The sequence below is a fragment of the Diadema antillarum genome, unplaced genomic scaffold (genome assembly GCF_040938485.1).
Source record: "Diadema antillarum isolate AM-2024a unplaced genomic scaffold, OU_Dant_1.0 seq00000989_RagTag, whole genome shotgun sequence".
NCBI lineage: Eukaryota > Metazoa > Echinodermata > Echinoidea > Diadematoida > Diadematidae > Diadema > Diadema antillarum.
In genome coordinates, this window is record NW_027271829.1 from 898,482 (window position 1) to 916,268 (window position 17,787).

The window sequence follows — 17,787 nt, forward strand, 5'->3', positions numbered from 1 at the left end:
AGCGAGTTTAACGCCATAAAGGACACTTTTCTCACACCTCAATGTGGATTCAATACAATGAAAAACGAGAAGGGATATTTGTAAATCATTAGTGAAAATTTGAGCCAATTGGACAATCCATTCAAGACTTTAGCTGTTGTTGTTTTTAATGCATTTCATATGTCTTTCTCTCTTGATGGAAAATCTACAGCAAATATTCATGATGTCATCCAAGAGCAGAAAATAGGTAGTGCAAAATAATCTGACAAATAAAGCTTTTTGTTCTCTCTTTAATGAAAAAGTAACGCAGAATTCTTTAAAAATTGCTTGCACACTAATAATCGCGAGAAACTCCATCGTCATTTTTTTCTTTCGCTTTTATTCCACTATGAATAATTCAAAAAGAAACAATGAGGTAATTTGCTTGTCATTTACGATCATAATGTACTAAGTAATCGGAACTATATACAAACAGTAATTCCGTTGCAAATAAATCATGAGGGCATTTTTATACTTGCTGAACCATTATGGACGGATTGTATGATGTTCGAAGTATTACGCCAATAGGAGAGCGTATACATTGTGACGTCATCTTTTCTGTGAAGTGCATTTATGATAGAGATTAACTTCGCTGTAAAATTTTGCAATTCAATAACTTTTATACTTTGTTGTTGTCTTTCTTTACAAGATTAACTTCAAGCTTGAAGATTTTTTAGTCTAAACTGTCTTGTTTCCTACATTGACAAACATAATGTATTCGAATCATATGGCATTGCAGCTGTTCTGTACATGAAGCCTAGTATAAGATGGTTATTCTATACCATGCACCTTCGTTCTCTTTCCACCCCGTTCTGTCATTCTCTTCCCCCCTCTCTCAACCTCTTTCCCTCTCTCTCCCTGTCTGTCTGTCACTCTCGCCCATAATTCTCTCCAATATATGGCCATAAATGCGCAGAACGTATAATTTTTTTTTCTATAAAACAATGATTGCATACCCTTTACACACACGTACACAGATACATACATAATTCTTCACATTAATAACTACTTTTCAAATTTCAGCTACATCACATTCAATAGATCAAGTTGGGTAATATAAAATCATCACTATCTATTCCGCAATAGAATGAATACTTTACAAAGGGTGGTGAGTTAGCTCAGTCGGTAGTAGCTCAGTCGGTAGCGCGTCTGCCTCACCATCCAAAGAACCCCGGTTCGATTCCCGGATCCCACTGAGCAATGTTGTGTGTAATCATACCGTCATCTCTCGTAAATATGAGGCAAAACACTCTCTGTCCCTCGGATAGGACATAAAACGGAGGTCCCTGTGTGAGAGAGTCACAACTCATGCACGTACAAGATCCGCTTCAGTTATTCACCGCAAAGCGAAGTGGTGCCGCCTTACATCCAACTGAACCCCATGGAAGACTAGCTACTTGTAGTATACTACTGCTGAATATGGGTTATCCAGCCATCTTCTCAAATGGAAATGAAACAAACCAACAAACTAGGTAGTCATCATCTTTACAATAAACACGAGCCTGTGAGGGGTCACTGTACTGTAAATTACTATGAAACTTGTCGCAACCAAATGAAAATGAGAAAAAAAGGGGGGGGGGGCATGAAAAGCAAATTGATTGATACTCAAATTTATTATACACTTCCGTCTGTGGGGATATCGCAAAACATAATTTCACACCAGAGTCCAGACAAGTAACAGTTTTCCCTCCACACATTCACACAAACTATAACATGAACACATCTCAGAATGCGTGCACACCATAGAATATTATATACCTATGGTACATACACGTAGGTACTCTAGCTACACACATAAGCACATAGGGACGTACATTATCATAACTCAGTACATGTACTACAACTATAGTGTATATTTTCATACAAAATCATATACACCTTCACCGACATACTCATACAGAACAACATTTAGCTCAACTAATAGTGATATTGACAGTAATACTGATAAATCTCATGATAATAATGGCAATGGTAGTTATAAAAAGGATGATATAGTACTATACACTTGTTCTAATAAATAGTAATTATGCTTATAATGATGATGATTATTATAACAATGAGAATAGTGACAATTCAAAATATCAATCTTCATAATGATACACACATGACGCTTGCATGATGTAGACTAACATGTGCACATGAAAACATCGAGGACAAACGAATATTACACAGACAACACGAAAAAAAAAGTAACGATACACACATTCAACACTCGCCTGTCGTCAAAAGACCTACGAGGTACACACTGCATACATAGCACTTGTAGTAGTCTAGGTTGCAAACACCACCCTTGTAACATTCTCTCTGTTTCTTCAGAGTACCAACTAGAGAATAAAATAGTTTTGTTGTGAGGTCTTCTGTTGAAATTGACCAAACGAAAACAGACAAAAGCAAAGTCAGCATAGAGCAATTTTAGAGTATTGTATTCTTAGCGATGGAGAAACTTTTGACAACGTTTTTAAATACCTCTCAATTCTAAATTTCCTGGAAGTACGAGTAACTGAGGTCTGAGACAATAAGACTATTCGTGTTGTGGTTGAACCCTTTGGTTCGTGACCTGGCCTCGTTATGTCCGAGTTTCTATTTACTGCTCCAGACTAGTCCCTCCGCACAGCACGAATATTTATAGGAATGTAGCACGTATCCTGAAACAACCCGTCTGCGCCAATGGAGTCGTCCGACAAAAATGTGTTGTGGTAGCGTGCGACCATACGTGTAGGTGTGCTAATTTGCATGCAATAAAGGGTGCTTGAAAACGTGCACGATAGACCGACGGTTTTATGCCACGAAAAGAGTGTGTGGGATTGAGTGTGTGTGTATGTCTGTGCACTGTCTGTGTTGGTGTGTGTGTGTAGAACACGGCTTAGCACAGACTAGCCGCTACAAACATAGGCGTTCTGGGGCTGCCAGTACAGCACGACTGGACTGTCGTGTTCCCAAAATGGCAGGAACAATTTCTGAAGATGATTTGTTAGCACGCAAATAATATCATCTTTCGCACGATGCAACAGCCCCCGAGCACGGAAAACCCCGTGCGATGGACCACGAGGCTGGTCCTAGATTGGATGCGGAAATATGACGACAGCCGAGAAGAGGTAAAAAAGAAAATCTTGGATGTGATTGAGAGGAATGATATCGACGGACTGACTCTGAAACAACTGCGAGCAGACAGCGAAGAAATTCACACACTCTTCCCGTCTCTCAAAGAGCGACTCACTTTCAAAGCTATGCTCAGGGATATTTTCAAAGTAAGTAGTGCAGAAACGACCTACCTCTGTTACTGAGTATAAGTGCTACCCTTTACATATGCGCGCCCCTAACATTCCCACAAACTTTGTATAGTACCCAAACTCTTGAATACCGCACCTCCATGCGTATTGCATGCCCTGGATGGCACCGACAAGGAGATAAACTCAAGCGACCACCACCAGCAGTGCGGTGCGTCTCTTGTATGTTCGCAGTGTGTGAGTATGATTGTGTTCATGTACACAAGAGACGCACTTGTAATCACTCTGTGGGGAGAGATATAATAGTACAGCGATGTAAATATAAACGTTTATCGCCCGGTCATGTGAATGTATTTGTTTGCAAGTTTGTTAATGGGCACTTTTCTTCACTTGGTAATGTTATGCACAGTTGAATAACTGTTATATTCCGAAAACTTTCCGAAGTCTAAAAACAACAGGCCCGCCCATGTTTCGACGAAGTATCATGAAAGACGAAGAAACACAGGCTTTGCCTACTAAATAAACGACTAAATTTTTGTTGCAGTGGAACTTCTCTTTCATGGTAATATTTGTTCCCCAATCAATACCTTTGTTGGTAAAGGTACATTTTGGTTCTCTTTTATCTTTCTCTCTCCCTCACTCTCCGCTACGAAGTGCTTTGAAGGAGATACGCGCTGTCGCTATTGTTTTAAGCTATAACTTTCAACCAATCAAATTCAAGGATGACTGCGCACGAGCCAACCACCAAAGTTTAGCCAATTATCTTTCTCTGTTACTAGTACTCTCTACGTCTTTGTCAAAGGGAAGAACATACCGTTTGTTGGCCATTGGTAACAGGTTTTGCTGGTGTATTACTTAGGTAAACAATGTGACTGCATCGTATAAGTTTTGGGGAAACAGAAGTGGTTGACAGAAACCGTTTCGGTGCGACGCATTTCCCCAGTACAGCATGTGTATGTAGACAACATGATCCGATCGAATATGTATATTCTATCTCAGTGGTCGAGCCATCTACTTGTATGTTGGTAAATGAACAGCTTTTACTCAGTCATGATAATTAGCCCGGCAGCAAGTATACAATTGTAATTTGAGCATGACAAGCTGATATTAAGACATTCGTAATATGTAATATGTTTTGCAACATTCTACATTAGCGAATTCAGTATTTTATTGCGTAGGCCTACATTAAATATGAATATTGCAAAATGTGAGTATACCTTTTTGTCAATGTACCTCCATGTAATATTTCGGATTAAAAAACATAACCCTTGGTGATTGCTTCAAGCAATGATATGCATTTTTTACTATTAATATTTCAGAATATATATTACTCCATACAATGTACATAATTTGTGAAATGTTATCGCTAAGCGATTATGACATCACAAAGGAATTGTGACATCGTGCGCGCTCTTCATACTGTCGATGTCGCTTAGAATCGCGCGCTGCTTCGTATGGTCACTTTGTGATTTCAGTAACAAACCAAATGTGACATCACAAAGCAATTCGACACTGTACAACCTGCTTCGCACGGTCACTGTAGGATCCCTCTACAACATCGCATCGACCACATGACTTCTCGTCTTATTCATCCCCTTCTTTTGTTTAAATTCTTTATTCAAAGTATAAAACAAACATTCTACATTGTATGACTAATCGTGAGTTTCTGGTCAAAACTACATGTACATGGGCCTCGGATCCTCCAAGCAGGGAGGTGGAAGCTCCAATAGCACTATTCACTTCGGGCTTGTGCCCCTCAGTTGTTGTTGTTGTTCATTTTCCATCCGTGAAGATGGCTGGATATTGCGATGAATGAATGAAGCGGGATCTTTTACGTGCATGAGCTGTGACTCTCTCATACACGGGACCTCCATTTTATGTCCTACCCGAGGGACAAGTGGATAGTATAGGCCTACTATGTAGGAGTCAATTAGTCAATGCCCATAGATAGATACTATAATTGTTAGAGGTAGCACACCTGTTTGTTTCTTTTGTTTTCATGGAAGGATTGCTGGGTATTTTGCTCTCGCACTTTTGTAAGCGTTGCGTTCATCACAACTCTTTTGCGACTGATGTGATTTTGCGCGAACTGACGCCAATATTCTGGTTTTACGTTGTATTTCACTGCCTTACTGCAAAGAGTCGTTTCTCTGGGGGAAATGTGTAATTGATTCTGTTTATTGGTAGGTGTGTTAGCTGATAGCCTGATGATATTGTCATGTATCGCTGCTTTTCTTTGATCATTTTTTAAAAGAAAATCCTCGAGTGCGAAATGGAATATATAAATAAGCCTCACTGCCCGCTTCATAATCGACCAACCTTTCAGTAACATGTGGATTTAAATATGACACATGGAATTTACATCGATGTCTGGTTGAATCCTGGAAATGTACATTGTATGTCCACATCATGTTCAAGTTACCTGAAATAAAAAGACGTAAATAAGACAAATAGAAATCATGAAAAATCAACAAAATTAAAACAACAAGGAAGAAAGCTATGCCTGTGTTCTCTGAATGATTACTATATGGTTGCAACCACACAATTGCCGATATTGTCATGATTTCACAACAGTTCCATCAGTTTGAGAGAGAGAGAAAAAAGAAAGCGTTGTGCATGCAAATCCTGTTTATTTTTTTGTCGATAATTCAATAGTTGCGCGCCCACTCCCCCCCCCCCAATTAAACCTGCTATGTAATTTCAAGGCAACAAAATAACTGCATGAAAAGCTCTAACTTACTTTTAATATCACTTTAAAAAAACATTTCTAATGAAGAATTATTAGTAGTATCATATCATTAGAGACTAAAGAGGTGATGATGTCATTACCTAATGCATGGCTCGACACTAACTTTTTTGTTTGGTGGCCCGATGGGGCCACCAAAATCCTAAATTTCAAATTTTTGGTGGCCCGAGAGAAAAATTTGGTGTCCCGAAAAAACCACAATAAAAACATTAAAAGTCCCTTTTTTTTTAATGAGTCAAATGTTTAAGATTTATGATAGTAAGAATTAGAAGTTATACATATCTACTCATAAATAAATTTCAATAAACTTGCAACACTCACTCTCAGGCATTCATTCAGTCCTTTTCATCCATCCTTTGAACAAATTTAACTGCTAATTTCCGGCGCAAAAAGTTACTAATTTATTGACATACTTTTCAAAAAATGTTGGTGGCCCGAGGCGGGCCACCAAATGTGCCCTTTTTTGAAATTTGGTGGCCCGACTTTCATTTTTGGTGGCCCCGGGCCACCGGGCCACCGTTAGTGTCGAGCCCTGCCTATTAATGCATTGTACATGTGTGGGTGTATGGTTTCTAAAATTTCACTGTTTGAAAGAACGTGTGACACTTCTTTATAAAGGCGTGATTTTGACGAAACCACTCATGTGCTGTTACTCTAACCAAGTTATTCGTATAACCGTACAATGAGCTAACGTAGAATGAGGTAACCAGGCTGCCTGGTAGCATCAGGAACATTACGTAACCTCAAAACTTTCCAGTCACGCCTTTTTGTATCGTTAATTTGTTCATTAACGTTTCTAGAACAGTCAGTACAGATGAGGATGCATATGTCGAGTGAGTTGAGGATTTCATCACCTCACAACTTGCCATGGATGTATGATATACAAAATCTTGATTTCCCCACCTTTTTGTTCCGATGCAATATGGTCCATTCTCAAATCGCGTGTTTTGCAAAATTAGCAAAATTTCACAACTTCATAACTTCTCTAATTTTTGAACGACTTTAATTATTAATTTCTCACTGAGTATAGTTATACATTTTCCCTCTTTCTTTTTACACTATCTTTTAACTGGTCCGAAATTCCCGTTCAATCCAAGAGCGACAGTGAATTTGTTGCCACGGTAATGGCATATTAGTTTTAGTAATTTATTTTGATTCCTTGGATGAAACGGTATAATGAGAACGATTTACCTGCGCGTGGTAGGTTACTCATGTCGCAACTCTTCAAACCTTTAAATCTCACACCTCGCTCTGCCTTAATTTTTGCTCTCACGTAACAGGGAAAGAATACAAGGCGGGATTATTAATCGCCCTTTATTGTAGTTCTGAGTAACAAAACGGTTTCATTTTATTCTAAATATGAACAAATCAGTGGGTAAGCTGCAAGGCAATTACACCATAATAGCCACTAAGTCGGCAAAATCAGTCAAATTGAGACATGGGCCAGGTCTCAATTTGATCGTGATTTTGACCGACATCACTGCTTGGAAAAATGTAATTATGAAACCTTCAAATTCCGTCTGTTTCTAATGTTTGGCTTGTTTTAATGGAAATTCTATTGTTCGGATTGCGTTTCATGTTTTCCCTTCATTCAAGACGTCTTATACAGTCATATAACTAACTATGTATGTCTTCGTCTGTTTCTTATTATGCGATATTCATTGACAGTGAAACGGGAATATGTGAATTTCATTCACCACTTACTTGTAAGTTACTTTTTCCTTTTCCCCAGGATGTCAAATGTTGCAACAATAATGGTTGCAACAACAACAGCTTCTGCAACCAGGACGCAATGAACCACGCTAAGTCGCCAACTCAGCAGCAACCACCGACAGCTGTTCAACTCAGCCCAAAATATCAGAACGCGCACGTCCAGGCCAATCACAAGCACGGCTCAAGCTACCCGCGTAGTGAAGACGCGAATCAGAAGTCGAGTGGTCAACCGAAGCGTTCGTCTCCTCACCTGCTATCACGGCCAGTTTTGCTTCCGCGACAAGAGTCCAAAGAAAATAATCAAGTGCGTATCACAAGGTTTTGTGCACATTCACTGCAGACGGAAGCTAAATCGCTCTCAATAAGCCAGTTCGGGGTTTCACTTTGAATTGAGTTGAATTGAATTGAATTGAATTGAATTGAATTACTGAAACTGCACTGGTCTTACACTCGAGACACGGTGAATAGTTCCAGCTGTTTATTTTCATATTTCACTTCATATCTGTACATGTACTTAACAAAAAAGAATCAAAAATACATACAAGCAATTAGCAATATACAAGATATGATATAAAGTTGGTCATGACAAGAAAGTGTGTCAGGATATGTACATAAGAGACAATTCTCTATAACATGTGAAATACGAAGGAAACGCAAAAGCAAAGCTTGTGACCTAGTGTTCCAGGAAAAGATATATCAATGTAAATTAGTTTTGCAATGGAGATAGGACACAAAGTACTAATGACGAAACTATTATGAAAGCTAAAACAGCGAGGTACAAAGAGCAGAAGAAGTAAAAGCAAAGACTGCACTTTGCACTTTGCGTATGTGCAGAAAAAGGTCATTAGTACCAACAGGGCATTAAGTTTTTTAGTTTTTTTTTTTTTAATTCGTTGAGACAAGCATGTGGGATGTTATTACTCAAGTAATCCTCATGAAATATATAAATTATACTTGCCAGCACAACCACCTGACAGCAAAAGTGGAATTTGGCAATATCAACAGAAAGAGATTGTTAAGACATTCAACGCAAACTAATGAAACGTAGTCTGGGTGCCAAAGGCTGAACCTTGTTTTACCGTCCACCCAATGTCTTTTGATGGTTTTGCCCTATTTCGGGGGTGCTGAATCCGAATATGCATGATGCAACTCTTGCATCCTTGAGGGTTTTGAGATATTCAAGATGGTCGCCAAAATGGCCGCCCAAACCGAAAATTCCCATATATTTCCCTCTAAATGGTGAGAAATTGAAAACAATTGATGGTTTTACCCTATTTCGAGGATACTGAAACCGAATCTGCATGATGCAACTCTTGCATCCTTGAGGGTTTTGAGATATTCAAGATGGCCGCCAAAATGGCCGCCCAAACTAAAAATTCCCATATATTTCCCTCTAAATGGTGAGAAATTGAAAATAATTGATGGTTTCACCCTATTTCGGGGGTGCTGAATCCGAATCTGCATGATGCAAGTCTTGCGTCCTTTAGGATTTTTAGATATTCAAGATGGCCGCCAAAATGGCTGTCCAAACCGAAAATTCCCATTTATTTCCCTCTAAATGGTGAGAAATTGAAAACAATTGATGGTTCTAAGCTATTTCGAGGATGCTGAATCCAAATCTGGATGATGCAAGTCTTGAATCCTTGAGGATATCGAAATATTCGAGATGGCCGCCAAAATGGCTGCCTAAACCCTGAAATTCCTATGTATTTCCTTCTAACTGGTGAGAAGTTCAAAACAATTGATCGTTTTACTCTTTTTCGAGGATGCTGAATCCAAATCTGGATGATGCAACTCTTGCATCCTTGAAGATTTTGAGATATTCAAGATGGCCGCCAAAATGGCCGCCCAAACCGAAAATTCCCATGTATTTCCTTCTGAATTATGAGAAATTGAAAACAATTGATGGGTCTAAGCTATTTCAAGGGTGCTGAATCCGATCTGGCTGATGTGACTCTTGCATCCTTAAGGATATTGAGATATTCAAGATGGCCGCCAAAATGGCCGCCCAAACCGAATATTCCCATGTATTTCCTTCTGAATTATGAGAAATTGAAAACAATATGGTTCTAAGCTATTTCAAGGGTGCTGAATCCGATCTGGCTGACGTGACTCTTGCATCCTTGAGGATATTGAGATATTCAAGATGGCCGCCAAAATGGCTGCCAAAACCCGGAGATTCCTATGTTTTTCCTTCTAAATGGTGAGAAGTTCAAAACAATTTATGGTTCTAATCGGTTTCGAGGGTGCTGAATCCGAATCTGGCTGATGCGACTCTTGCATCCTTGAACATTTTGAAATATTCAAGATGTCCGCCAAAATGGCCGCCAAAATGGCCTCCCAAACAGGAAATTCCTATGTATTTCCTTCTTAATGGTTAGTAATTTAAAACAATTGATAGTTCGAAGCTATTTCGACGGTGCTGAATCCGAGTCAGGATGATGCATCTCTTGCATCGTTAAGGGTTCTGGGATATTCAAGATGGCCGCCAAAATGGCCGCCAAAACCGGAAATTCCCCTGTACTCTAAATGGTTTGAAATTGAAAAAAACTATTGATGGTTTTACCCTAGTTCGAGGGTGCTGGATCAGAATCTTGATAAAACTGTTGTATCCTTAAGGGTTCTGATATAATAATAAAGATGGCCACCAAATTGACCACCAAAAATGGAAACTCACATGTAGATCCCCTTTTTTCCTTCCAAGTGGTGTAACATTGAAAACAAATTGATGGTTTTATCCTATTTTGAGTTTGTTGAATTTGAAGCTGCAGGATACAGCTCTTGCATCCTTAATGGTTTTGAGATGATAAAGATGGCCGCCAAAATGGCCCCCAAATGTCCGTCAAAAACGGAAATTCCCATGTAGGCCCCCTAATTCGTTCTAAATGGTGTAAAATTGAAAACAATTGGAGGTTTTACCCTATTTTGAGGGTGCTGAATCCGAACTTGGTTGATGCAACTCTTGTGTTTTGGGGGGTTCTGAGAATTCCAAGATGACCGCCAAAATAACTGTCAATATTGAAAATTTTGAGACCCTATTCAGCACCCTCGACATTTTGTTGTTGCCATTTTTGCATTAGGGTTTTGAGACGTCCAAGATGACCGCCAAAATAATTGCCAGAAATTGAAATTCCGATGTTAATATTTTTTTCTAAATAGTGAAAACTTGAAAATAAATTGATGGTCTCACCCTATTTCGAGGGTGCTGAAGTTTTTGAGATATTTACAAATGTCCTGTATAAACGGAAATTCCTTGATACAGTTGTATTTTCTTATAGATTGTGAAATATTGTGCTATAACGTGAAATATGTATGTATATATATATATATATATATAATATTGCAATATATTGAAGAAAAATTTGAAGCAGAACTATAAAAATGTTCAACTCTTGTCTTCAACAATGTCATCAAGACCACCAATATAAACCACTTAACCAATGTGGGTGTTCATGGATGAAACGATTAAAATTGTTCATGGATTAAAACAGGAAGTGTTGGGAATCTCAGTAAACTTCTCTACATCACTATCACAATATGATCGAGATGGGTATGTCTTGTCCACTGATTGTTAGTGTACATGATATGTAGATGAAACAGTGTAATCTTTCAAATATTCAACCGCATCTGTAGTCTTGCAAGATTCATTCCTGGTACAGCTGTATCTTACAAACTCCAAGATATCCGGTAAAGCTGGTTTCACTGTACAGCAAGTTCAAACTTATGGGATGTACAATATGCGTTCGTTTATCAGCAGAGTATGGTTGGGTTTAGATTATGCCATTGACGCAAACCTGAAATAAGGTAAAACCATCAATTGTTGTCAATTTGTCACCATTTTGGTGAGCATTTTGGCGGCTATCTTGAATATCTCCAAACTCTCAATGCTGCAAGGGTGGCATCGTCCAGATTCGCATTCAGCACAGTGATCGAAATAGGGTAGAATCATCAATAAAATGATGTTCTCAATTGCGAAACATTACAATTCAAATACGTGGAAATTTCCGGTTTTGGCGGCCATTCTGAAAACGGAATAGGATAGAACCATCTGTTGTTCTCAATATTGAACCATTGAGAATGAAATACGTGATAATTTATGGTTTTGGCGGCCATTTTGGCGGCCATCTTGAATATTTCAATCCAAACAGAGTAAAACCATCAATTGTTTTCAATTTCTCACCATTTAAAAGGAAATACATGGGAATTTCTGGTTTTGGCGGCCATTTTGGCAGCCATCTTGAATATTTCAAAATCCTCAAGGATGCAAGAGTTGCATCATCCAGATTTGGATTCAGCACCCTCGAAATAGTGTAAAACCATCAATTGTTTTCAATTTCTCATCATTGAGAATGAAATACGTGAGAATTTCCGGTTTTAGGGGCCATATTTTGGCGGCCATCTTGAATATCTCAAAATCCTCAAGGATGCAAGACTTGTATCATCCAGATTTGGATTCAGCACCCTCGAAATAGGGTGAAAACCATCAATTGTTTATAATTTCTCACCATTTAGAAGGAAATACATAGGAATTTCCGGTTTGGGCAGCCATTTTGGCGGACCATCTTGAATATCTCAAAATCCTCAAGGATGCAAGAGTTGCATCATCCAGATTTGGATTCAGCACCCTCGAAATAGGGTAAAACCATTTGTCGAAGCAAAGGAGGGATTCCTGTATCTTCTCCTTCTCCAACAGCTCCCTGATTTCAATAAACCAATTACAAGCAATTTATGGATGTCAAATAATCATCCGGATATCTGCTTCACAGTCTGTTCAAGCAAAACACTTATGAGGGTAAAATATCCAGAGAATATCTACGTTGTGAGAAACTGCGTGTTGAAATGGAGGAAAGAACGAAAAGAAATAAAAAAAAAACCACACATGTCTTTATATAATATATAACAAACAATAAGTTGTCATATTTTTCTTTTCATTTGCATATATTTGTTTATTCACTATTTCATAGATTACTAGTACTCCGCGGACTAAATACACTCTCAGATTCATATATTACGCCGCACATGTTACTGGTTTAATGTTCCACCTGAAATTAAATAACGCTTCACAACACTAGCCATGTCACCCATGTCAATGAATACTGAATTGGCACTTACTATGGATAACATGATATAATGGTCTTATTCATACGCGATTAAATGTGTCTAGAAAATCCCAATTATTAAACATAGCAATAATTCCAGCGGACATATATACTGATGGAATGATAAGCTTTATTTTTTTTTGACATCAACATTTTAGTCATCGTATTGAATATGGCCAATGTCAATTTGCTACCGGTGTAACATATCAACATCATATTGTATAACACGTAATATATGTATTTTTTCATATACGGTTTAAAATAACCTAAGATTTATTGAACCAAAATGCCTTCATCCTCACTTGCAAACTCTTATACTTTTATGTTTGAGATACAGGATCATCAAAAATGGAATGGAAATCATGCAGTGAATACAGTAAAGCTTCATGATTCTAGCATTTTTTTATTTGCTTTCTATACAATGAATGATGATTATCGAATGCAGAAAAAAACCCGAAGACATTAATTATCCTAAAATGCAAGCAAGTAAGATGAGGTGAAACCTTACAGAAGTTTTAAGAAAAGTATTTTGTGTGTGTGTTCGTTTGTGTGTGTGTGCGTTGCTTTTATTCTTGCTTTTTATGCTTCTGTTTTTGTCTTTCTTCTTTGCTTTTGCATACATTTGCATACCAAAACGCCAATAAAACGTCATAATAGGGACAATAATGAAGTAAAGAAGCACTTACGAAGGCCATTCATAGAGGGCTATGATATAAATGGAGTGAAAATTTCGATGTATAGTACGAAGCATGCGTTACCAGCGACTCTCTGTAAGATGCACTGCATTAAGTTGAAGCAAGATGAAAGAAAGATGATTAGGTCCTCCGGATGCAGTTTTCTGCCCTTACTTGACAGCATAGGTTTTATTTAGGTCGCTGTGTAAATATGAAGAGCGGTTGAGATGAGCTGATCCTAATGATTGACATTTCAAATGAGTTGTCCTTTATTCAGTAAGATAGATATCTCAGATTGATATCATTTTAGTACCAGTTTGAAAAAAACAACAACTAGTGTTTTGCCAATTCCAAAGTCGCTCAAACACAAACACAAAAATCGCGTCATAAATCATTTTGCTGATTTATCATGCTGTCTGATCTGCTTCCCCTGTATATATTTGTAAATCATTAACATTGTACAAACAACTCCACATCATCGATGTTAGGCAGGTTCGCTGTACTTCATGTACCAGAACTTAAACAGTGTTGTTGTCATAGAGCATTATTTTTCATTATAGCTCTAAACTTTGGAACAATCAGTCCCAAGATACTTCGCCATATTTTCGCACCAGATGTTACAACAAAGATATTAGTAAACTTAATTTGATTATTACCTCCACCATGGGAAGAGGTTATGTTTTCGTTACCGTTGGTTTGATTATTATTTGTATTTCTCGTTGTGTAATTTCTACTCTGTTTCTGTGTATAATTTTTTTATAATTAATTTCCTGCATCAAATGGGTAAGAGCATAGAATGATTGACCCGTTTGCTAGAAAATTAGACATCGTTATTCAGGTTGTTCCCTAAAAATTTCATCGCATTTGCATTCGAAGTCAAGAAAAGGCGTTCAAGTTCAAACGATTTTCGTCAACACTGCTAACATGGTTCATTTTTTAATCTATGTGCAGTCGATTTCATTTCATGTCGCTGATGCCCATTATTCCGAGGGTCAGTTAATCGGAAATGAAATAAGGTTTGTTACTCCAAAAATGCAAACAGAAGAGGTGCATATAACCAATCTTTGGAATAACACGCCATCGGAATGACGAACCTTTGCAAAATCGAGTCTTATATCATATTTGAGTAGACAAACCTTGAGAATGACACATATTATTTTATTTTCAATTGAATTACCGTTAGGAATAATAAATTCAATCCAAATTCGTACTGAAATATATTTTAAACAATGAAAAGAGAATTCATTCAATTAAGCGACGAAAAGGTGTCATTCGGTTTCGCAATTTCCAATTTATTCCCTAACTGTACACTGTAAAAACATCGGTGTTAGATTTAATACCACGGGTGTTAAATCTAACACCGATCAAACTTCAATAAAGGACCACACCCACAGGTGTTAAAAATGCACTGTGATGGTGTTGAAAAGTGTTCACCTGACACTTCGTGGTGTTAATTTGACACTGTACCTGGTGTTATTTTGACACTGTACTGGTGTTAATTCAAAAATGACACCACATGGTGTGATTTGATATTTGTTGGTGTTGATATCAACGGTTTAACACCCGTCCAGCTTCAATAAGAGACCACACCAGCTGGTGTTACTTTGGTGTAAATTTATTTTCACAGTTTTTCAAAATCTAGTATTTTAATGTAAAATTCTTGATCGTCTTGTTTAAATTAAAAATCAACAAGAAGTGCAGTTACTAAGAAACTCTTTAAAAAAAACAGTTTAAAATTTGGAAATGACACCCGGAGGTGTTAATTTAACACCATAAATGAGCACCGAAAATTTAACACCAGCTCGGTGTTCACTATCTAACACCGGATTTTTTGCAGTATATGGATATAACACTTAACGCTTAAGATGGACAATGGTCATAGCCCATAATTTTTATCCCATGTCCACGTCCACCTGCCTGTCCACGTCAATGTTTACTTTCGGGTCCCATATATAGCTTTTGGAATTTCCCTGTGTCAGAAAAATCCGTTGCCACAATCGACCCTGCCATAGACCCATGAATGTTGTTGCTGTTATTGTTGTTTTAAGAATGTCTTCCTAGTTACAAATTGCCCCAGCCAACCTATATCGGGCGTAGATGAAATATTTTCGTACCCTCTCTGAGCCACCGTCATAGCCATGTAATAATGAATGTCTATGTGTTATTATTGGCATTATTATCATCATCATTAATATAAGTAGTAGTAGAAGTAGTTGTAGTATCATCGTCATCATCATCATTATGGCGTAGAGAGGATCAACACAATTATTACGTGATTACCGATGCTATATGACCGTTGACAGCCACAAACCGACATTAAGATGCAAATCATTTACGAGTAAAACATGTTATAGAAAATGTCTGTTCTCGGTGATCATTCATCTTTTTTTTTATGAAACAGTTCTTTGGTAAATATGAAAACTAAGTCAAATAAAGGCAACTCCCATCAGAGACAAGAGTATTTCATGGCTCTATTTTTAGAGGCTCTGATATCCGTTAACCTTTGATCATTCTTGCATGGCAGAATGCCAGTACATGAAATACCATCGTAATGTATTGTATAGGCTTTTGAAAATCTAGAAAATAATTCAAATTTTGGGTCACATCTGGGATTCTGAGGAAGCGACATTTACATGATTTATGCGAAAAAAAGAATTCACGTCAACATAATTGATATGCCATGCTTAACGTTGTTGCATTTATAACTTTGGTAAAAAAAAAGCTTTACTAGTGTACAACAAGTCAGCAAGTTAAATGATTAATGCTTTGTTCTCAATATCGTTTATATGTATATAAAACACTAAACTTTGATATTCAAACATGGTTATTACATGATAATTGCGCCAATTGTGTACTTTGTGACCGGCACATGGTTTGAGGAGACATAATCAGTCACGTCTCCTTAGTGTGCACTTTAGAACCTTTGTTCTCAACAGAACTTTGAGAATTGTTTTGGTGTCCACGTATTAAAGCACAGGAGATGCGCGTTGTCACTGTTGTTTTCGGGAGTAGGCGGACTTCGATTCATGATAAAGTTGACTAACACTTCAACGTATATAGAATATTATGTCGATCAGATTTGCATTTCTTATCTTTATTGAACAGTTAGGATAAAACAGCTTCTACTGAGTAAACCTGTTACCGTTCTGTCTAACGACGGTGTCATGAATTTGAAGGATAAGGAAGGGCAAAGTTACGTATATGACGAAACATAATAAACCGAAAATGAACTCCGCAATCTGTCGAGAAAGCAAATGCGAAATCTGTTTAAAAGTAATGAGGAAAAGTTGTATTTTTGTTCATCCCGTGCTTCTTTTTTGTATACTGTTTCTTACGTTAACCTTAATTTCAGCCATAACTGATGGGCTTCAGTATGCCTAACTGTGCATGATTTATTCACTGGCGTAGCAATTTGAATCATTATTTTTTAGAAGACCCCACCCATACCCTTACGGACAACATTACTTAGAGTGCTTTATAACCAAATAGGTTTATACTGAACTGCCAAGGGAAACTTTAACACAGTGTTAGCAGGTGTTAAGTGCATAAAAAACAAACAGAGGACCGATATAATTTCAAGAACTATCACTTCGTGTATCCGTGTTATGTTGCTTATTTCTCTCTTCTTTTTTTTTTTTTGGGGGGGGGTGGGGAATCATTTTTCCATCTGATAAGATGGCTGGATAGCCCATTATTCAGCTGCTCTGGCTAGTCCGTCATTGGTCTACCTGTGAGTGCTTGGGGTGGACCTCTTTAACGAGTTATGCGCCTGCTCTTTACAATAAATGAATGAAGCGGGACTTTTTTTTATTACTATATATTTTGTGACTATCTCACACACGGGACTTGTATTTATCACAGGTACTGACTAGAGAGGACGGCATGACAACACGCAACATTGCTCGGTAAAACTGGGATTCGAACGTGAGCCCAAACTCGAGCCTTTCGATTCAAAAGTATGCAGAAACTTTACCTACTGAGCCTCCGCCGCCCATGTGACGATAAGAGGTGGCGCCCTCTTTTGAAACTTCTCAACAAGTCTGCACATTTTTAAAGGAGACCTCCGGATGATTTTCAGACTTTTACATTTGAACAACTATAAATTAGTTAAACTGAGTACAGAGTTTCAGAATTTATAGTGATTGGGATGAGGAATGAGAATGTTTTCAAAATCTATAACAAATTACAATGAACTAGGATGGTGATATGGCAGCCTCACCATAAGAATGTATGAGTTGGGGCTCAAGGAAGCAGAACAAAAGAAGAAGGCATGCATGGATTTTTCACAGGTGAACTTGTTGAGCAAGTGG

General features: G+C 37.8%; 1 protein-coding gene across 1 annotated transcript; it reads left to right on the forward strand.

Moving 5' to 3' along the window:
* Positions 1 to 2,920: 2,920 nt before the first annotated feature.
* LOC139742241 (uncharacterized) lies at positions 2,921 to 8,008 on the forward strand (the record flags this gene model as incomplete). The annotated part of the gene is made up of 2 exons (XM_071652820.1): positions 2,921 to 3,266; positions 7,724 to 8,008. Coding segments are annotated over exons 1-2 (531 nt in total), but the record flags the coding sequence as incomplete, so codon positions are not given.
* Positions 8,009 to 17,787: the final 9,779 nt, after the last annotated feature.